A 24,320-nucleotide genomic window follows, 5' to 3' on the forward strand; every position below is an offset into this window, starting at 1 on the left:
GGAATCGTTCGAATTCAAACGATACCCAACCCTATGCATTAGTCGTTTGTGGAAAAACATTTGGTTATTTCAAGAAAAATGAACTACATATTAGACAATACAACTTAAATAATAAACAAAACCAAATAAGGCACATACATGCCATGTTGAAGGGGTCAAATGGGTCAAAAGAAAAGGACAGGATGTTCTCAGCATAACTCTTCTTCCACAGCTTGGTTCCTGTGTCTCCATTCCACAGAACAATGTAGTTGGGTGGATGTATGGCTAACAACAGATCACGAGACACATCCTGATTCCACAACCACTCCAAATCTGAAAGAAAGGAGGGGAAGCCAGCAAGATAAGAAGGAATGAAGAAGATGAATGCTTGATATCTGCAGCAGGACTGACAGAATGACAGCAAAAGCCTTGTAATGAAAACAAATAGAGCACAATGTAAGATGTACTAGTCAGAATAGACTGTTATTTTGGCAGGCCTTGCCCCATAATGTCCTACCTCAGGATACAGAATCAATTCAGCCTGCTATAAAAACAGCGATGATATCTTACCCTGGATGGGTTTGGAGTGCTCTTGTATCTCACAATGGGCAGTGCCACTAACAACATCCCACACTATGATTTTCCCTGAGGCATCTCCTGAGGCCAGCCGCAAACAGTAGGGCGAGCTCAGGTTATGGTAGTAATTTTCTCTCGACCACTTCACCTGGAGGAAAAAATAACAATAAAGTCAACCGCCTCTGATGCAAGCCATTATAGGATGTAACTACTTAATTTGTTGATCCACATAATGACCACAAAGTGAATCACGGGCATCTACAAAGGCTTTGCTATTGTCCACATCTGTAGGTGCTGTAGGTGTACATGGGTGCAACATGAAATTAAGTGGCGAAGTAATTAATATTACCCTATAATACAGCCCTTTACAAGCAGGTCTGCATTTATGTTGGACATAGGTGACAAGGCCGAGAAGAAATAGGGTTGAGAAAAAATATATTTGGTTTTTTTAGACAACGTCAGAAGCTGGACATTTAATTGTTCCTCCTTTCAACAGTACCTGGAAATTGGCTATCAGGATGTGACAGCATGCATGGACACGTAGTCCTCTGGACATATGAATTAAAATGAATAAATATTAATTTATTTGAGAGTGCGGGGGTTGTGATATGAAAGTTGTTTTTCACTGAATAAGTGTCTTTCTCTAAGGTACTAAAGTAAAACAGTTATGATTTTTTTTCCTGCACAGGTCTAACAGCTGCAAAGTACTCATGCAAAGTTAAATTCTTACAGACTACATTACTGCTTTCCATAATTTTATTGAAAAATCCACACTGAGCATTTAGCTGGACAGTTCACTGCGCTTACCATCATACCAGCTAAGGATTTATTTGTGGTGTAACTCCAAACTACTTTTAGATAACTTTGTCTGTGACCTTTTCTTTTAAAATAACACACAATTTATTGAACAGATAAAGTGTAACCCGTCAGGATTCTTGAGACAAAATGAATCACTGGTGGTATGCTACTACTACATCTTTATCCACACAGCTATACAAACAACTTTGTACTACAGTGTTTTCTGGAAACATCTGAGTGTGCATTGAATAGTTGTTTATCAATGTATCTGTGAGAAAGATTTTATGTTGATGTGTATTTGCTGGTTTTGTGTAAACATGTTTAAAATGAAATAGCAAGCAGAAAAAAACAGATAGCTAAGCTTTACACTGCTGTAGGGTAGAACTGCTTCTGAAACTTTAGGGCTGTTTTTATAATCATCTTCACGTACATGCTCAGAGGTGGTTGCAAGTATTTCATTTGCTACTCAAACATTGAAGGTACAACATTAAAATAAAGTCCCAAAAACTGTTGTTCCTGCCCATAGTATTAAACAGTTTCTAACAATGAACTTTTGCCAAATATTCTCTAAATGACACTCTAAAACCCAATTAGACATCCACAATTATTCTTAAGTTATACCTGCTTCATAAGACTTGGCAATACCTTATCACCTCATTACATGTTTCAGTATTGCGTTTGGGTCCATTTACCGTTATATAACTTTCTGGCAACAGTACTGTGTTTTTCAACCTGGATATTTGTTATGGGAGTGCATTTTTAAAACTATGTTGCTGTTTAATTTGCTGTGCATTGACATGTCATCTACGTATATCTTGTTTTAGTAGATATTTTCCATATTTATGTTTTAGATTCGAAAAACACTGTGCCAATTGCCAAGCATAGTGGCAGTGGTATCATTCTCTGGAGGTGTTTTGCTGCCAGTGACATTAGTGCACTACACAAAATGGATGGAATAACGGACAGGGAAGACTAACTTCAAATGCATCTCAGATATGGATACAATTGTTTGTTCCAAACAGACAATGATCCCAAACACACATCAAAATGGTTTTGAAAAGGTTAAGTAAGGCTAATACTGTATCTACCTTTTGGAATGGCCTTGCCAAACAACTAACCGTAACTTTACTGAAGATGTATGGACTATGCTTAAAAGATGCAATATGTCACAATGAGGCAGCTGCCTCGATGGCACAAGCGTTTGAATGAGCTGCAAGCAATACATCCCCCCCTCTTCGTGGTCTAACCATGTAAGCTATGCCCCACTAATAGAATAACGTTGTTACAAAGGCAGTGTTTGGAATAGTGAATGATTTCACTCACCAGTTCAACAGCAAAATAGCAACCAAAGCATCAGTTTTTAAATCCTTGTGTGTCAAAGACCTCTTTTGTGTATGTGCACGTGCAACAGGCATGCATATTGACAGCTGTGATTGACAGCCTGATTGCCACTCATTTTGTGGCAATTGCAATTTGTACAAGATTAATTTAATTGTGACAAATAGAGACATTAATTTGTTAAATCTGTTCTTATAAACCACTATTAGTAGCATGTGCTAACCGTTGTGGTGTTCTTATGCTTTTTGGTTTACCGTCAAAGTTAACGCGATTATAACGCATTAACTATACGTTCCTTTAACGGCGATCATTTTTTAAACGCGCGATTAACGTTTTTTACCCTCGGCTGGTTCCGTAGTTTGGGGAAAAGTGTAATGGGGTCCAGTTACTGTTGAGCCGCAGGCTCGAAACTAGCTCACAAAACTGCACAGATCCTAAGCCATGGCAAGTCGTTTTCCGGAGAAGACAAGACAATTTTACCTTCAATCGGCGTGGGTCGACATCATTGGAGTGAACGCTGAGCGCGCATTGCTGCTTGGCGTGAGGAGAAGCTTCACCTTCGTGTTTGGATTACAGTTAAGTGCATTAAAAACATAAAATGTAGATTGATATTGTAACTGTTTTAGTAAGATGGAATGTACGCTCAGCAGAAACAAAGAAGAGAGAGGAAGTCTAAAGTCAGTTTTATCTGAGATTTTCGTCAAAACACGTCAAGTCTGTTCTCATACCAATCACAGACGTCCGGTTGGCGGCTTCACAATAATAGCGCTACACTTCACATCCGGTCTAACCAACAAAACAAGGAAAAATTGTCTTACAATACGATCATGCTATTCTGTGTTATGTGATATTTCTACCTAAATAAATGTTTTCTGGTAGATTGAAATTAAGTGTATTGTAATGGCAGCGGCAATATGAAGGAAGATCGTCGTTGATCGTCGCTTCTTCGCTACCACTGAGACAAGGTCTAATACTGCAGGCATGCCTGCCACTGCCCTCTGCAGCCCACATCGGGTAATTTCAGTTCACTACACAATATTAACATTGCTATGGTATATTGAGTTTGAGTTTATTTCGAACATGCAAGCATACAACATGATACATCACAATTTCCAGTTTCTCTTTTCTTTAACAACCTGTTCTGATTGATTGTCCACAATTGTAGAATGTTTACCAGACTGAATATTACATTGTATTACGTAGGTAGAAAAGGTTAAAACTTCGTCACGCAGAGATATGAATGCCATTAACTTGCACTACTGTGCAGAAGTTTGGAGCAATAATTACATAAGCACACTATATCCACTTATCATCCTGCAGAAGAAAGCAATAAAGGTCATTCATAAGGCAGGATAAAGTGATCACACATAGATTTTTCTTACATTCAAAACTATTGAAATTTAAAGATCTTGTGTAACTACAAACAGTACAAATTACAAAGCAAAAAACAATTAACTGCCTTGGAAGTTTTGTACTGAAAGGGAAGGGGGTTACAATTTAAGGGGTAATTTTCAATCTTAAATTTCAGAATGTACGCACACCACAAACAAGCTTTTGCGTCTCAATATGTGGGATTAAGCTATGGAACATTTTGAAAAAAACAATACAAATACATGATTTTCAATATGTGCAAAAATTAGGTTTTCTAACAATCAAAATATTTACATTATTATTATTTTTTGGGTAGTTATTTGTTGGTAGGTGTTACAATCAATTAGTACTTGTAGTCATGTGACGATATGCAGTATGTGTATATTGCACGTATGTACTATATTTTTGTGCCAAAGGAAAGTGAGTAAAGTGGGTAAAAGATTATTGATATGTTGTTGACCGGTAAGTGTATCATTGTATGTACTAACAATGATGATAAGAAAGGTAGTTATTTCAATCCATTTTCTACCGCTTGGCCCTTTTTGAGGTCGCGGGGGGTGCTGGAGCCTTGATTTATAAAATAAGGGGTGGAAGTAAATAAGTTTGACTTCTTCCCACTCCTTTTTGGATATGAAAAAAAACTAATGTATTGTACATGTGTATATATATTTATTAGTGTGCATGTGTCGATCTAGACGGCCGCTGCTGCAGTTCGCTCCGTCTTTGTTCTTTGTTCGCTTTGTACTTTACATTAACTTTTCATCTAGTCATGCCCTTCTAAACATGCAGTTTAGAAGTGTTTTGTTCGTCCTACTGATGGTGGGGACACTACTGAAGAGCTCAGACGGACAACAACAGTGGAGAGGCTCCTTTATCTACACCAGGGAACAGTTGTTGGCGAAACCTGCTGTTAGCATCCAGCTAACGGACCCGGCGCTAACTAACCAGATCCTGGAGGAGCTAAAAAGGACTAATGGAGGTTTACGTGGCTGTCGGGGGGAGGGGAGACGTTCGAGACAGAAGAGGGCTGAAGCGAGGAGGGAGAGAAGGAGATATAAACCATATCTTCCTTACGTCGTCATGGGTAACGTGCGGTCTCTGGCAAATAAAATGGATGAGTTGTCGGTGCTTGCCGTTAGTCAGAAAGAATATCGTGAGTGTAGCCTAATGTGTTTTACTGAGACGCGGCTGCACGACGATGTTCCTAATAGTAACGTCTCTATAAACGAGTTTCAAACTGTGCGCTCTGACCGGGACCGAACCAACGGCAAGCGGAAAGGAGGGGGGCTTGCTTTGTTTATTTATAAGAAATGGTGTCATCCCGGTCATATCACAATAAAAGAGCGACACTGTGACCCGAATATAGAGATAGCTGTAGGACTCAGACCATATTATTTGCCCAGGGAGATTCCGCATGTTATCATTATGGCAATATACATCCGCCCCCTCTGCTAACCCTGCAGCTGCGAGTGACGTCATCCACAGCTCGATAGCCAGACTCCAAACCAAGCACCTGAAAGCTCTCATCCTCATCTCGGGGGATTGTATCCATGTTACTATGGACAAATCACTACCCAACTTCACCCAGTTTGTCAGCTGCCACACCAGAGGAAATAAGATCCTGGACCTGCTGTACGCGAACATCAAGGATGCGTATAGCCCCATACCACTACCAGAGCTAGGCTGGTCAGACCACAACCTTGTTTACCTCAACCCCTGTTATATGCCTCTGGTCAAAAGACAGCCTGTAACCAAAAAAACAGTGAGAAGGTGGTCAGAGGGGGTCCAAGGGACCCTACAGAGCTGTTTTGAGGTAACTGACTGGCAGGTGCTCATGGAGCCTCATGGAGAGGACATTGACGGGCTCAGAGAGTGCGTCAGAGACTATATCAACTTCTGTGTTGACTCAAACATCTCATCAAGGACGGTCACCTGCTACCCAAACAACAAGGCGTGGGTGACCAAGGACATCAAAGCTATACTGAATAAGAAGAAGAGGGCATTCAATGCTGGTAACAGGGAGAAGGTGAAAATAGTTCAGGGGCTGCTGAAGACCAAACTCAGGGAGGCCAAGGAGAACTACAGGAGGAAGCTGGAAGGGAAGCTGAAGGACAACAACATGAAGGTGGTTTGGAGAGGTATGCAGACCATCACCGGCCTCAAACCGTCGGGGGTAGGGGGGTGGACGGAGACAAAGAGAGGGCCAATGAGCTAAACCAGTTCTTTAACAGGTTTGACACAGTGGCTCCGACAAGCTCATGAAGACCATGGAGAGGTTGGTTCTGGAACAACTCCGCCCGACGATCAAGCCCCACCTGGACCCACTCCAGTTCGCCTACCAGCCCCGATTGGGAGTGGAGGACGCGGTCATCTACCTGCTGAACCGAGCCCACACCCACCTAGACAAGCCTGCGAGCAGTGTGAGGGTCATGTTTTTTTACTTCTCCTGTGCTTTCAATACCATACGGCCCGGGCTACTGGGTGTGAAGTTAGAGACGATGCAGGGGGAGGCCCCCTTGGTGTCCTGGGTTGTTGATTACCTGACTGACAGACCACAGGACGTGCGACTGCAGGACTGTGTGTCTGACAGACTGGTCAGCAACACCGGGGCCCCCACAGGGCACAGTCCTCTCCCCCTTCCTCTTCACCATTTACACCACCGATTTCCACTATCAGTCAGAGTCCTGCCACCTTCAGAAGTTTTCTGATGACTCCGCGATAGTGGGGTGCATTGAAGATGGTGATGATGAGGAATACAGGGCACTGGTGGAGGACTTTGTCACATGGTGTGGAAAGAACCACCTCCAGCTCAATGTGACGAAGAGCAAGGAGCTGGTTGTGGACCTGGGAAGGAGGAGGACTACTCCGGCGACCCCTGTTTCCATCAGGGGGGTCGATGTGGACATGGTTGAGGATTATAAATACCTCGGAGTACACATCGACAACAAGCTGAATGGGTCAAAACACGCTGAGGCACTTACAAGAAGGGACAGAGCCGCCTCTACTTCCTCAGGAGGCTAGGATCCTTCAACGTCTGTACAAAGATGATGAAGATGTTCTACGAGTCGGTGGTGGCGGGCGCCTTCTTGTATGCCGTGGCCTGCTGGGGCAGCAGACTGTGAGCAGGGGACGCAAACAGGTTGGACAAGCTGGTAAGGAAGGCCAGTAACATGGTGGGAGTGGAGCTAGACTCTCTGGCGGTGGTGTCAGAGAGGAGAAGTCTAGCAAAGCTCTTAGTCATTATGGACAACACCTCCCGCCCACTACACTCGGACCTGGTGGAGAAAATGAACACGTTCAGTGGAAGGCTCAGACTCCCAAAATGCAACACGGAACGACACAGGAAAGTCCTTCATACCGACAGTCATCAGACTGTATAATGCATATGTTCCTTTTTGACTGTACTTAAATGTATAATGTAATTATTATTATTCACATGTGAATAATGCTGTATAATAGACTGTATTTATGTTATTCATATGTGAATAATGCTGTATAATAGACTGTATTTATATTATTCACATGTGAATAATTCTGCATAATAGACTGTATTTATATTATTCACATGTAAAAAAATACCTAAGTGTTTATTGTCTATTGTGAGCGAACTGTCGTGCTGAATTTCCCCCAGGGATCAATAAAGTAATTTATATTCTATTCTATTGATTTCTATTCTATGCATTGTTTTCATTTTTTTAATGTGTTTTCATTGTGAAATATTTGTTTCTATTTATTTACCTTACTGTAATAATATCAATATGATTTTCTTTTTTCATGATTTTTCCAATATTAACTACTACTTCTAAGTTGTACAACATGTAAAGTACAGAATATCAGAACAATTTATTCATGTAGAAAAAATATCACTTAACATCTTTGACAATCAAAGCATGATCGTAACAAGCCACATTTTGTGTTATTAATGAAGTGAAGTGAATTACATTTATATAGCGCTTTTTCTCAAGTGACTCAAAGCGCTTTACATTGTGAAATCCAATATCTAAGTTACATTTAAACCAGTGTGTGTGGCACTGGGAGCAGGTGGGTAAAGTGTCTTGCCCAAGGACACAACGGCAGTGACTAGGATGGCGGAAGCGGGGATCGAACCTGCAACCCTCAAGTTGCTGGCATGGCCGCTCTACCAACCGAGCTATACCGTCCCAACTTATAATGCGTGAAACTGCTATCTAAACATGGACGTGTAGCTCCTCTCCTCTAAAGCAGGAATACAAATTATGTATTCCTACAAAATAGGAATTCTGGCAAAAAAAATTATTTATTAACGTGTTTATATCCTTTTGTCTTGAGCTGTTTCAAAAAGCACAATGTTTAAAAACATTTCATTAAAGCAAATTAATTGTACAGTCATGGTATTAAAAACCTAAAAATTATCTGTCCAGATTACACTATTTAATGACGAAAAATGATATCTTTCTGCTATTAATTTTGAGTTAATTATGAACAAAAATTTGATTAATCTTGGTTAAATATTTTAATCGTTTGACTATCGTTTTTCTATTTAGAGTCTGTAACATACAGCAGTTTTATAAGCCCTGTCGATACCAGAAAACAAACTAATTAAGGGCTATTCACACTTGGCCAATCCAAGTATTTTAATCTGATTGTTTTCTATTGTGCAAAGGGGCGGCTGTCACTAAATACTTGTTAGGGGAGTGATTGCATTAATTAAATGGCTATCTTTATTACGCACACAAATGTAGTTACAGGTGAGCAAGCGTGGTGGGTTTTTTATTGTATTTTAAGTATTTTCTTTTCTAACATGACATGTGTTTGTTATCAGTAAGAACTTGCAAGAAGCATTACAGTAATTTGATGACTCGACTATGTTGCAAGCCTGCATGTGCGTGTGGACTCAAATGCTCAGTGCTCTAGTCCACCTCTTTTAATGGTCTAAAGCAGTGATGTCAAACATACGGTCCGCAAACAGGTTTAATTCGGCCTGCGAGATGACTTTGGTAAAGATATACAAACATAAACTGGATTTTTTTTTTATGAAAGAAACTGCTTTTCTAAATGTGTTCACTCAATGACGCAATTGCAATTCTGCTGACAAGCAAACTGTTTTTACAAGTATGTCAGGCAAGAGATAAACTGTACAGTGTGACTCTGGCTCCTCCCCCTCGACCTAACCCGATAACCCAACATTGTGCTTTGGCGCCCTTTTGCCGCAAAATGTCTTTGTCAAAAAAGGGAAAAGTGGACGCAGTGAAAGTGAAAGGTAAAGCTGTGTGTTTGGTGTGTTCACAGCAAGTTGCAGTGCTGAAAGAATAATAACCTTCGTCGCCATTATGAGACTCTTCATGCCAACAAATACAACCACTTGCAAGGAAGACAGAAGGTGAATGAATTGTTGGCAGTTCTGAAAAAAACAGCAGTCTGTATTTACTCATAGTCGAGAAGTCAGTGACGCTACAGTGAAAACTAGTTATCGCTAATGCAATCGCAGTGGCTTCGAATCCCTTTAGTGAGGGTGAATTTGTAAAGACATGCATGCTGAAGGCTGCGGAGATTGTGTGCCCTAAAAAGCGCCTAGCTTTTGCAAATATCAGCCTGACAAGAAATACAGTTGCAGAAAGGATTTTTGATCTTTCAGCGGATTTGGATAGCCAGTTGAAGCACAAAGTAAAGACATTTATTGCGTTTTCAGTTGCCCAATGATGAAAGCACGGACATTACAGATGTTGCACAATTGGCCATATTCATCCGCAAAGATGATGACACTTTGACCGTCACGGAGGAGTTCGTAGAGTTGGTGCCAATGACGGATACCACAACAGCAGCTGATATTTTCACCGCATTTGTCGGCGTTTTGGACAGAGTGGGAGTGGACTGGTCCCTCGGTGTCAGTCTGGTTACAGATGGTGCGCCCTCAATGGTCGGAAAAAAAGCAGGTGCCGCAGCAACATTTTAAAAGAAAGTGCAGACTGCAAATGTAGGACGTGCTTTTTGGACTTTTCACTGTATTTTACATCAGAAGGCTTTGTGCTGCAAATCATTAAAGATGGATGACGTCTTGAGGGTGGTCCAAACTGTTAATTTCCTACAATCAAGAGGCCTGAATCACTGTCACTTTGACAACCTCGAGCCCAACCGAGGCCTGCCATACCACACCGAGGTAGGATGGTTAAGCCGAGGTGCTGTGCTGAGGCCTTTTTTGATCTTTGAGTGGAAATTGAACATTTCATGGAAGAAAAGGGCAAACCGGTGTTAGAATTTCAGTCAACAGAATAGATGCAGAAGCTTGCATTTATAGTGGATGTTACAGAGCACCTAAATAAGTTGAACAAAATGCGGCAGGGGCGCAATAAAGTTGTCACGCAGTATTATGACAACATGTGCATTCAAGTTGAAGCTGTCATTGTGGGAGGTGCAACTCGCAAGTGGTGACACAGCTCACTTTCCTTGTCTGAAAGATGTGTGTGCGACCCAACATGCCACAAACGAGACGCGGCTTAAAGATAAAATAACGGCACTACTGCGGGAGTTTAAGCAACACTTTCAGATTTTTTGTGAACTGGAGAAAGACCTCAAAGTTGTTTGCTCACCATTCACTGTGAATGCCTCTGATCTGCCTAGCAACTTCCAACTAGAAATAATAGACTTACAGTGTGATTCCGATTTGAAGGGCAAATTTTCCGCAGTTAGCTTGGACACATTTTATCAGTATCTCTTGCCAGGTTACCCCAACTGAACAGCCCTTGCTACAAAAGTATTGTGCATGTTTGGAACCCCACATCTTTGTGAGAAAATTGTCTCTCTCTCATGAGCATTAATAAAACAAAGTTAAGCTCAAGACATATATATATATATATATATATATATATATATATATATATATATATATATATATATATATATATATATATATATATATATATATATATATATATATATACACACACACACACCACAACTGAGTTTACATACACTTGTAAAGAACATAATGTCATGGCTGTCTTGAGTTTCCAATAATTTGTACAACTCTTATTTTTTTGTGATAGAGTGATTGGAGCACATACTTGTTTGTCACAAAAAACATTCATGAAGTTTGGTTCTTTTATGAATTTATTATGGGTCTACTGAAAATGTGACCAAATCTGCTGGGTCAAAAGTATACATACAGCAATGTTAATATTTGGTTACATGTCCCTTGGCAAGTTTCACTGCAATAAGGTGCTTTTGGTAGCCACCCACAAGCTTTTGGTTAAATTTTTGACCACTCCTCTTGACAAAATTAGTGCAGTTCAGCTAAATGTGTTGGTTTTCTGACATGGACCTGTTTCTACAGCATTTTCCACATGTTCTCAATGGGGTTTAAGTCAGGACTTTGGGAAGGCCATTCTAAAACCTTAATTCTAGCCTAATTTAGCCATTCCTTTACCACTTTTGACGTGTGTTTGGGGTCATTGTCCTGTTGGAACACCTAACTGACCCAACCTCAGGGCTGATGGTTTTAGGTTGTCCTGAAGAATTTGGAGGTAGTCCTCCTCTTTCATTGTCCCATTTACTCTCTGTAAAGCACCAGTTCCATTGGCAGCAAAACAGGCCCAGAGCATAATACTACCACCACCATGCTTGACGGTAGGATTAGTGTTCCTGGGATTAAAGACCTTACCTTTTCTCCTCCAAACATATTGCTGTGTATTGTGGCCAAACAGTTCAATTGTTGTTTCATCTGACCACAGAACTTTCCTCCAGAAGGTCTTATCTTTGTTCATGTGATCAGCAGCAAACCTTAGACGAGCCTTAAGGTGTCGCTTCTGGAGCAAGGGCTTTCTTCTTGCATGGCGATGCAAAACACGCTTGACTGTGGACACTGACACTTGTGTTCCAGCAGCTTCCAATTTATTGCAGACCTGCTTTTTGGTGGTTCTCGGTTGAGTCTTGATCATCCTGACCAATTTTCTCTCAGCAACAGGTGATAGCTTGCGTTTTCTTCCTGATCGTGGCCGTGACAAAACTTTGCCATGCACTTTATACTTAAGAACAATTGTCTGCAGTTGCTCTTGGGACCTTAAGCTGCTTTGAAATGGCTCCAAGTGACTTTCCTGACTTGTTCAAGTCAATGATTAACTTTTTCAGATCTGTGCTGAGTTCCTTTGACTTTACCATTGTCGCATTTGTAACCGAGTCTAATGACTGCATCACATGAGCACTATTTAAATAGGCTCAGAGAAGTCTACAGATGTCGTCAATCATAATCACTCACATGAAATTAAGAGGCCATGCCATGAAGCTAATTTGATTTGATTGTAACTTTTCTACATCACCCAAATTGATAATGTATGTTGCTGTATGTATACTTTTGACCCAGCAGATTTGGTCACATTTTTAGTAGACCCATAATAAATTCATAAAAGAACCAAACTTCATGAATGTTTATATATATATATATATATATATATATATATATATATATATATATATATATATATATATATATATATATATATATATATATATATATATATATATATATATATATATATATATATATATATACACACTGTTGGCATTAACGCACTTTTTGTGTCTTTTTACGCATTGAAATCAGAAAGGACGCGCATTTCCGGAGGGGCGCAGATTAAGGCTGAAACGACGCGTCGACGTAGTCGACGTCATCGGTTACGTAAATACGTCGACGCCGTTTTTGTGCGTCGACGCGTCGCGTAAGGACGTCACACTACAGTCATGGCGAAGCGCAAAGCAGACGATCAAAGAAGACGATGCGAGCGGTGCGAGCGAGGGGGGAAAAGCATGCCAAAAGTGGTCAAAAGTGTGGGAGTATTTCAATAAACGGCCTAATAATGTTGTTGTATGCACACTGTTTCGAGCGGAAATGGCCTATCATAGCAGCACAACGGCTATGAACGAACATTTGAAAAGAAAACCATCAACTAGTCAATCGTCCGCGCGAGCATACGTTGTCATCATTACACAAAAACATGAATGTGTCATTTGTATCTGCTAGGGGTGTAACGGTACGTGTTTTGTATTGAACCGTTTCGGTACGGGGCTTTCGGTTCGGTACGGGGGTGTACCGAACGAGTTTCTAAGCTAAAGCTAAAGTCTTAACAAGCTGCTTTGCTCCGTCTGCCTCTGTCTCAGCACGCAGCATTGTCCCACCCACACAACCATCTGATTGGTACACACGCAGCATTGTCCCACCCACACAACCATCTGATTGGTACACACGAAGCATTATCAGCCAATCAGCAGTGCGTATTCAGAGCGCATGTAGTCAGCGCTTCAGCGTGGAGCAGATAGGTATTTAGCAGGTGAGCATCAGGCAGCGGACTCTCCCCAAATGATAATAAACACCTCCCAGTCAACTACTAGTAACATCACTATGAGCCCGTTGACCTTCTAGAAACTTAAACTGCAGCTCAGCTCACTCGCAATCCTGGCTTGAGGTGAAGGCTAATTAGCTCTCAGTTCCAGCCACATCGACCCCTTCTGAGCGCCTATTTTCAGCTGCTGGGAATATTGTAAACAAGAAAATAACCAAAGCATGTAGACATGCTAACCTTTCGTCATTACAACTGTTAGACACTCACTGGAATGAGTAGCATTCGTTATTGTGTACTGTGTTGAACTGGATGTTTATTTTGCACATTTTAAAAGCAATACTTAATGTTTACAGTGCTCCAGAATATTTAGATTGGCACTTTTTTGTATTGGATGTTTATCTTTATTTTTGCAGTTTAGCAAATAAGCAATACTTTCACTTTTGTTGAAATGTTTACACGTTTTGCACTTTTTTGTATTGGATGTTTATCTTTATTTTTGCCCATTTTAAAGCAAAATAAGCAATACTTTTACTTTTGAAATGCTTATACTATTGCAGAATATTAAGATTTGCACTGGATGTTGACTTTTATATTTGCACATTAAAAAGCAAATAAGCTACTTTTAATTTTTTTAAATGTTAAAAGTTTTAAATGTTTACATTGTTACAGAATATTTAGTCATGTTGTTGTCAATGTTGACTGAGTGGCCATACTTCTTTTTTTTTGTAAATAAAAGCCATGCCTTTTGAAAAAACGGGCCTACATTTATTTTTTCATCTTCATTTTGAATAAAAAAATAATCGGTAAAAGGAAAAATAATCTATAGATTAATCGAAAAAAAATAATCTATAGATTAACTGATTAATCGAAAAAATAATCTATAGATTAATCGATAGAAAAATAATCGTTAGCTGCAGCCTTAGCACAGATTATTATTATTTTTTTTACAGACCCTGCCTTCTACGGGGCAAAACTCCGGTTTACTTTTTTTTAATCGATTAACACTTTCCGCCTGTGTTTTGTTTTGTTTATATTTGCCGAGTCAAATTTTCGTCCCCGTTCATTGCGTTTTTATTGGTCGACTTCAAAGTAATTAACTTTCCTGTACCATTTCTTAAATTTTGATTTGCCGAAAGTTTTATCAATCACAAAAACTGCATTTCCGGTAGTAGGACTTCCACGTGTTATTGTTTTTGTCATGGCGAACAATACACCCAAGAAGCGAAGCTTCAATGAAAAGTGGCTTCAGGAGCCACTTTTCAGCAAAGTGGCTTCTGAAGATCCACTTTTCAGCAAATGGCTCACTTATGAAGATGGAAAGATGTTTTGCACGCTATGTAAACAGGCTAAGAAAAAAAACACCTTTACGACCGGGTGCACTGATTTCCAAAGATCCAGCCTCACCAGGCACCAAGAAACATCATATTACACCTTTCCTGCTTGTCGGCTCCTAGACCGTGGTCGAGGAGCGCAGGGGAGACGTTCCCTCCAGGGCCGATGTATAGTTGGGGGTAACACCCTCCACTTTACCCGGCAGTGGGTCCCTACAGATCCGCTCTTGGGTCAGAATGACGAGGCAGTCAATTTGTTACAACTCTTTATGTTTTCCACAAAACCAACCGGACATCCACCATGCTATTAATACTCCTTAACATGCTAGCGCTACCTCTCCTAACTTGCCCACTCACTTACACACGTCACTCACCCCACATATTTCCATTCTTAAAGGGGAACACAGCTTATGGCCATCACGAAGCCAAAGATGAAATGCTTGAGGCATTGAGTGCCACTGTAATAAATGACATTGAAACTAACTTGCCAAATTCTAAATTTGTTGGCATTATTTGCCATGAAAGTGTAGATGTGGTGGTTTTTAAACGACTGATGATCTACATCCAGGTGAGAATAATCAATTCAATTTGTTACATGCATGTATGCCCTAGCACAGTGGTCCCCAACCTTTTTGTAGCTGCGGACCGGTCAATGCTTGAAAATTTGTCCCACGGACCGGGGGTGGGGGGGATGTATGGTATTTATTTTTTATTTTATTTTTTTGTCATAAAGAAATACAATCATGTGTGCTTACGGAGTGTATCCCTGCAGACTGTATTGAGCTATGTTGATATATAATGTATATATTGTGTTTTTTATGTTGATTTAATAAAATAAAATAAAATAAATAAAACTAAAAATATTTTTTTTTTTTTTTTTTTTATTTCTTGTGCGGCCCGGTACCAATCGTTCCACGGACTGGTACCGGGCCACGGCCCGGTGGTTGGGGACCACTGCCCTAGCACACGATTATCATAATTACATGACCGAAGAAAAAAACATTTTACACTTTTATACTGAAATAAATATAATATAATAATAAATAATTTGTTAGGGGCCCAAAATCAATATGACAGTCACGCCTACAGTGAGTGCATGAACTTTTAACCGCAAAATGTATGTCCTATTTCCTATACAGTAACTCTGAACAAGGGAAATTTGGTATAGGTGCTTCATTTTCCTTAACTTGTTTCCCTAAAACAAAAAAATTATACATTTCAAAGGTCACAAAAATGAATGATAAAAAGGCAAAACTTCTCAAATATATGTACCAATTTAAAACAAATGCTTTGCATCAACTGATCCCAGTGTAAATGCGGTGCTTAGGGGAAAATTCCAATTGATAATCAGTGGATTCCACACAGCCAGCTCTGTACTTAAAAAGACAAACTAATCAAAGCAGAGTGTCTAAAATAATTGACTGTTGTATGTCTTTCTTTAAGGTGGCTGTTTTTTCTTTTATAGCTATAATCCACCATAATGCCCTGCATTGTGACTGTGTTGAAGAATTGCAAACTGCTGCAGTGGGCTTAAAGGCCTACTGAAATGATTTTTTTTAAATTTAAACGGGAATAGCAGATCCAGTCTATGTGTCATACTTGATCATTTCGCGATATTGCCATATTTTTGCTGAAAGGATTTAGTAGAGAAAATCGACGATAAAGTTCGCAACTTTTGCTCGCTGATAAAAAAGCCTTGCCTGTACCGGAAGTAGCGTGACGTCACAGGAGCTAGTATTCCTCACATTTCCCCATTGTTTACAATGGAGCGAGAGAGATTCGGACCGAGAAAGTGACGATTACCCCATTAATTTGAGCGAGGATGAAACATTCGTAGATGAGGAACGTTACAGTGAAGGACTTGAGAGGCAGTGATGGACGTATCTTTTTTCGCTCTGACCGTAACTTAGGTACAAGCTGGCTCATTGGATTCCACACTCTCTCCTTTTTCTATTGTGTATCACAGATTTGTATTTTAAACCATCTCAGATACTATATCCTCTTGAAAATGAGAGTCGAGAACGCGAAATGGACATTCACAGTGACTGAACATGTAAATACACGATTAATAATTCAGCTTTGCGAAGCTAAAAAAAATAGAAGCTAACCTAGCTACGTAGCCAACATGATAGCAGCAGTCTCAAATGCAGATATAAACTAAATTTAAAAAAACCTGACAGGATGGATAGACAGAAGATCAATAATACTATTAAACCATGAACATGTAAATACACGATTAATAATATTCCGCTTGGCGAAGCTAAAAAAAACAGAAGCTAACCTAGCTGCGTAGCCAACATGATAGCGTCAGTCTCAAATGCAGATAGAAACTAAATTAAAAAAAACCCTGACTGGATGGATAGACAGAAGATCAATAATAATATTAAACCATGAACATGTAAATACACGATTAATAATATTCCGCTTGGCAAAGCTAAAAAAACAGAAGCTAACCTAGCTGCGTAGCCAACATGATAGCGTCAGTCTCAAATGCAGATAGAAACTAAATTTAAAAAAACCCTGACTGGATGGATAGACAGAAGATCAATAATACTATTAAACCATGAACATGTAAATACACGATTAATAAAATTCCGCTTGGCGAAGCTAAAAAAAACAGAAGCTAACCTAGCTGCGTAGCTAACTTAGATGCGGCGGCGGGCGTTGTACGCTTTTGACGACACCCCGGCCGCCATCAGAGTCGGCAAGAAACATATATTTCCCCAAAGTTACGTACGTCACATGCACATATCGACACGCACGTACGGGCAATCGATCAAATGTTTGGAAGCCAAAGCTAGACTCACCGTAGTGCGTCTGTTATCCTGCTCAAAACACAACACAACCTCCTGGTGTTGGTGTACTCCGCCGCTCCATCGATCGCACCTACAACTTTCTTATTTGCAGTCTCCATTGTCCATTAAACAAATTGCTCAATCGCTTTATTAACAAGCGGTAACTGGTTGTAGTTCAAAAAGTAACGCACACACATACACGAGCTGCTGTTAGCCACAACTCACGCTCACACACACTCAAGTTCTCCGCCAACTCACTCGCGCATGCGCGTTCCCCAAACCCTTAAAGACACAGTACACTAATGCAAATATCACAGATATTACAGTATTGTACTTAGCCGCTAAGACACCGATCGATCCCACCTACAACGTTCTTCTTTGCAGTCTCCATTGTTCATTAAACAAATTGCAAAAGATTCACCAACACAGATGTCCAGAATACTGTGGAATTTTGTCGAAGAAAACAAGAGGCTTTTCTATCGGGTCCGATGGGGTCCAACCTCTTCCGTTGCTTTTGTGACGTCACGCGCATAAATCATATCCAAAGGAGTTTTTCAACCGGAAGTGTGGCGGGAATTTTAAAATTGCACTTTATAAGTTAACCCGGCCGTATCGGCATGTGTTGCAATGTTAAGATTTCATCATTGATATATAAACTATCAGACTGCGTGGTTGGTAGTAGTGGGTTTCAGTAGGCCTTTAAGAGTAAAGTGTTTTGGAGTAAAGAATGGAAGCCTCAGGCAGAGCGTAGCCTCTGATAATCACTGGATAATTTATGGCCCATTATTTAGTTTTCTCCAAAACACGAATATACACACACAGAAATAAACACACAAAAGGACTCAGTCATTGCAGAGAAATATCCTCACAGGATCAATGGTGTCAGTCAGAAACAACTTAGCTCAAGGTCATACCATACTAAGTGTGGATAAATGATAGCGGGGTTAGAAGGTTCTCAGCCAGCAGCAAGTGTGTGCATCTTATCTGACAAGTATATTACGCCAAAAAGCAAGTTCCCACATTTACCCCACATTTACGACTATGTATTACAAACAAAGAAAGAAGGCTATAATTAAATCAGTTGCTTTATTGTTGCAAGAGAACAGGAATAAAGAGCAACATTTTTATAATAAATATCAAGCCTACATTAAAATGCCCCAACTGTATTTTAACATCACTTTGTTTTAAAAAATGTCAACACATTTGTTTGTGTCCTGGCAATTAATGAAACACTTACCTTGACCACATTGGCTCTGTGCCTTTCCAGCACTTGGATGATCTGTGCTGTCTTTGGATCAATGATGAGAATGCTTGAGTGACATCCCTGAGCTATCAGCCCCTGCCAGCCCCTATGAACCAAAAAAGAAGGAAGAAGAGGCTCTTTGTTGTCAAAAAGGATTGAAAATTGAAAAGAAACTAAGTCAACTGCAGAGGGTAATTTCACCACACCTAGTGTGTGTGTGACTGACTATCAGTGGTACTTTAACTAAGCAAACAAACACTCTCCCTTGCAGACAAAAGTAAAATGTGCAAGAAGAATATTGCATTACAAAAGGCATGTCTCACCCTCAACGCTCTAAAATCTGATTTATGAGCAGATTGTATTACTTTATATAGTGAAATGGCATAGGTGTCATCAGCACAAAAACAAAATGTACCACACAGCACTAGCAGATATAAGACACATGTAACTGGTGTGTAGTACATGTTTGCGTATAATTGTGCAGTTCAAGCACAGGCAATAAGTACATCTTAATAAATATATCTTGTACAGAACTGAAATAAAAACTTGGATACAAAAGTACACAAATCCTCATACACTCACATTCTTAGCTGTATTTCAAAAAAACATTTTATTATTAATCAATCAAAACAAAACAATACACAACAATACCATAATAATTAAATTCCAATTCCAAAACCAAACCCGACCCAGCAACATTCAGAATAGCAATCAACAGAGCAATTGAGAGGACACACAACATGACACAAAATAATCCAAAAGCAGTCAAACAAAAATGAATATTAACAGTATCAAAATTAATACAAATTCCAACATAGCAGTGATTAGAAATCAACCAGACATTATCATTACAGCCATTTATAAAAAATAAAAACATTTAAAAAAAAAAAAGAACAATAGTGTCACAGTGGCTTACACTTGCATCACATCTCATAAGCTTGACAACACCATTTTTTAAATATTACCCTTTTGTGTTATGATGCATATTGAAATAATTTTTACTCTTTGATTTATTTCCATGTTGATATACAATGTTGTTAGGGTGTACAATAAAAAAAAAAGAAAGTCAAAAGCCTGATTTAAATGTGAAAATTGACCCAATAAAACATGAGTGAAATGTGAAACAAATACTTATTAATTTAATTGGAGCATTATTGAAGAAAAAGTATAACAAATATAGAAAATAAGCAAGACACCATACAATTATAATGATGTTAAAGATAAAATATTGATTTCTGGTACATTTTGACTTGGGCAATATTTGATATTTCATGCTTACAGCCGGTCAGATTGTGACAAACTCCATTTCTACAGGCGTCAAACACAAGGCCAGGAGGCCACATCTGGGCCCGCCTAGTACAGCGCTTTATGTGGCCGGCGACAGCCTGCAAATAATGTGTGTGAATAAGGCATTTCATCTTTATTAATAAATGTATTTAAATTTTGACAGAAAACAATATAAGGCATGCGAATGCAGTTCTTAACTTGATATTATTGGACGAAACAAGCTAATCTAAGCTTTTTTTGTCATTGAAACCCTTATCAAATCAACATTCTACACTAAATATTCTATATCAGCTTGTCACTTTGACTTCTGATTCCAAAAGCAAGTCTTCCATCTGTTTGTTCGTAAACAAGATAGTATCCAAATGAAGGGGCTCGCTAACGATGATGGAGCCCACGTTGAAAATGAGTACGACACCCCTTGTCCTAAAAGTTAAAGTTAAAGTCTCAACGATAGTCTCACACATACTAGGTGTGGTGAAATTATCCTCTGCATTTGACCCATCCCCATGTTCACCCCCTGGGAGGTGACGGGAGCAGTGAGCAGCAGCGGTGGCCTCGCTCGGGAATCATTTTTGGCGATTCAACCCCCAATTCCAACCCTTGATGCTGAGTGCTAAGCAGGGAGGCAATGGGTCCCATTTGTATAGTTTTTGGTATGACTCGGCCGGGGTTTGAACTCACCACCTTCCACTCTAACCACAAGGCCACTGAGCAAAATGTCTTATCCATCAAACTTTATAAAAGGATTTAGCTCCGAGCCATTCAAACATGTCAATCTTCTCCTCGCAAGGCTATTGACAGCTCATGTTCAATGACAGCTGATGCCTAGTAGAGGTCATTATGATAAACTATACTGCTGTTTTAAACTGTTTATCATTGCATTCACAGTGTTGGCGTTAACCCACTTTTTGTGTCTTTTTACGCATTGAATTTAGAAAGGAACGCGCAATTACAGAAGCCCGCGCGTTCCCCGGACGCGGATTTTATTATTGTATTTGTTTTACCGCTTGGTTTGTTTTTTTATTTGATCGATTATCGCTTTCCGCCGGTGTTTTGTTTAGTTTATATTTGCCAAGTCAAAATTCCGTCCGTGTTTATTGCGCTTTTATTGGTCGTAAATTTTGATTCGCCGAAAGTTTTATCGATGACAAATACTGCCTCAGTTTGACTGGGACAACTTTAGCGTGAGTGGCTGTCAAAAAAAAGACTTGATGGTAAACACTATGGGGAGTGTAAAGCAGTGGTTCTTAAACTGGGTTCGATCGAACCCTAGGGGTTCGGCGCAGGTCAAAACACGCCCGACTCATCGTGTAAATAAAAACTTCTCCCTATCGGCGTATTACGGATACGGCAACAGCAGAAGTCACACTGATTTGCAGGTGTGTAATTTGTCGTGAGTTCATGCACTGTGTTGGTTTTGTTGTTAGAACAAGGTGATGTTCATGCACGGTTCATTTTATGCACAAGTAAAAAAACATGGTAACACTTTAGTATGGGGAACATATTCACCATTAATTAGTTGTTAATTAACATGCAAATTAGTAACATATTGGCTCTTAACTAGTCATTATTAAGTACTTATTGTCTTATTCGGCATGGCCTCATTATAATCCTAACCCTCTAACCCTGGCCCTAACCCTCTAACCCTAACCCAAACCCTAACCAAATAACTCTAAATTAAGTCTTTGTTACTTATAATATGTTGCCCTAGTGACCAAAAAACTCTAAATTAAGTCTTTGTTACTTAGAATATGCTCCCCATACTAAAGTGTTACCAAAAACATATAATAACTTTGTCTAGAATTTTGAAAAAAAAGTAGGGTTCGGTGAATGCGCATATGAAACTGGTGGGGTTCGGTACCTCCAACAAGGTTAAGAACCACTGGTGTAAAGTGAACCATTTTAACTTCATTCTGTGGCATGTCTTCAGTAAATGACTTGTTTTAGTCTTCATGATTGAACCCCCAATTCCAACCCTTGATACTGAGTGCCAAGCAGGGAGGTAATGGGTCCCATTGTTATAGTAGAATGTGAGTTATAACAGGATAATGCATACATTTATCATTTGTTTTCAAAACGCTTACAAAAAAGTGGGACCCCAAAAATTTACTGTGGAAACCCGTTTGTATGACTTGATGATTTTGAAAATTCCTAGCACCAACACTGATTCACATTGACTAAAGCTTATACAGCTAAATCTAGTAGGACAATTCCACATGCCCTTTTTCCACATCTGCCATGATCAGGATCCTTAAAAGCCTACTGAAACCCACTACTACCGACCACGCAGTCTGATAGTTTATATATCAATGATGAAATCTTAACATTGCAACACGTCTCAGTATGATGACGTTTGCGCATGACGTCACGGATTGTAGAGGACATTTTGGGACACCATTGTGGCCAGCTATTAAGTGGTCTGTTTTCATCGCAAAATTCCACAGTATTCTGGACATCTGTGTTGGTGAATCTTTTGCAATTTGTTAAATGAACAATGGAGACAGCAAAGAAGAAAGCTGTAGGTGGGAAGCGGTGTATTAACGGCCGGCTGCAGCAACACAAACACGTAGCCGGTGTTTCATTGTTTACATTACCGAAAGATGACAGTCAAACTTTACCATTGGCCTGTGGAGAACTGGGACAACAGAGACTCTTACCAGGAGGACTTTGAGTTGGATATGCGCTACCGTGAGTACGCAGCTGCGGCTTCCAAACATTTGATCGCTTGCCCGTAGGTGAGTGCCGCTATGTGCATGTCACGTACGTAACTGTGGGGACTTTGGGGAAATATATGTGCTGTATGAACTTTGTGAAGGTGAACGGTACTTTGGCCTTTGGGATTGAGTGTGTTGTGCGGGTGTTTGATTTGTATTGCCGGGTTATATGGACGGGAGGAGGGAGGTGTTTGTTATGCGGGATTCATTTGTGGCATATTAAATATAAGCCTGGTTGTGTTGTGGCTAATAGAGTATATATATGTCTCGTGTTTATTTACTGTTTTAGTCATTCCCAGCTGAATATCAGGTCCCACCCGCCTTTCACAGCATCTTCCCTATCTGAATCGCTTCCACTGCCCTCTAGTCTTTCACTCTCACTTTCCTCATCCACAAATCTTTCATCCTCGCTCAAATTAATGGGGAAATCGTCGCTTTCTCGGTCCGAATCGCTCTCGCTGCTGGTGGCCATGATTGTAAACAATGTGCAAATGTGAGGAGCTCCACAACCTGTGATGTCACGCTACTTCCGGTACAGGCAAAGCTTTTTTATCAGCGACCAAAAGCTGCAAACTTTATCGTCGATGTTCTCTACTAAATCCTTTCAGCAAAAATATGGCAATGTCGCGAAATGATCAGGTATGACACATAGAATGCTATCCCCGTTTAAATAAGACAATCGCATTTCAATAGGCCTTTAAGACTTAAAGCAGCCACTGAAGTGATGCTAGTTTCTGTTTAAAATATCACACAGTATCCTGGGTCAGACATTCCAAAATCACTGTAGTTTTATGAGCAACATTCAATCAAGTATGTAAAATATATTGTATGTAAATATACGTGTCTGGTGCATTCCTATACCAGAAACAGGCTTCAAAAATACAACAGGGCCAGGAAAGTCACATGACAAAAGAGATGGTTTATTTGTATTACAGCTGGAACAATTCCACAATGTCAACCGCTAATAGGACATGCACCTAAATAACTATACACACACAAAAAAACTAATGAAGTGAAATTCACGCATACCAGCGGATTCTGCAATATGTAAACATTGTCGTGCGAGTTCATTCAACCACAAGCTATCAAGGCATGCTAACGGGGCAGCTGCAGTACTCACCAATCTACTGCGGCTTTATTCTGCAAATTGAGAGTGCCAGTCAACGTCCGGGCTGCGAGTTTGATGTTGACCGTGTAAGGAATCATTGTTAGTGATTATTTTTGCACCTCATTCACGCTGCTTGGTCGAACGTGGCGAATGTTATTTAGCTTCGGTGGCTGACGGTGCTCTGTTTTGGATGGTAACAGAAGTGAAACTGTGCCATGAAAAATAGAGTCGTGCGGGAACTCAAACCAGCACCATCGCAGTTCCGCTGGCGCATTTACAATTGCCACTGCTAGCTTTTTTCTGGATGTTCATTTTCTGGAATTTAAAAATAATTAAATCAGTGTTTGATTTTTGCCTAATTTTTTTATCATGATTATAATCAAAATAAAACACAGGACACATATTTTAGCAAAATAAAGTAATGTCAGTTATCAGAAAACTTATTTGTGAATAATTTAGCAATAATTAC

General features: G+C 39.8%; 1 protein-coding gene across 1 annotated transcript in view; it reads right to left on the reverse strand.

Annotated features, from left to right (window-relative positions):
• Window positions 1–24,078, reverse strand: part of wdr11 (WD repeat domain 11) — a 114,263-nt gene extending 90,185 nt beyond the window's left edge. The window contains exons 1-4 of the mRNA XM_062058622.1: window positions 23,864–24,078; window positions 18,737–18,848; window positions 550–703; window positions 139–312 (exon numbers count right to left, since the gene is read on the reverse strand). Of these exons, the coding sequence (XP_061914606.1) occupies window positions 139–312; window positions 550–703; window positions 18,737–18,848; window positions 23,864–23,949 (526 nt within the window). The 5' untranslated portion in view covers window positions 23,950–24,078. The remainder of the gene's footprint in view (window positions 1–138; window positions 313–549; window positions 704–18,736; window positions 18,849–23,863) is intronic.
• Window positions 24,079–24,320: the final 242 nt, after the last annotated feature.

Source organism: Entelurus aequoreus, linkage group LG09 (assembly GCF_033978785.1).
Source record: "Entelurus aequoreus isolate RoL-2023_Sb linkage group LG09, RoL_Eaeq_v1.1, whole genome shotgun sequence".
Taxonomy (NCBI): Eukaryota; Metazoa; Chordata; class Actinopteri; order Syngnathiformes; family Syngnathidae; genus Entelurus; species Entelurus aequoreus.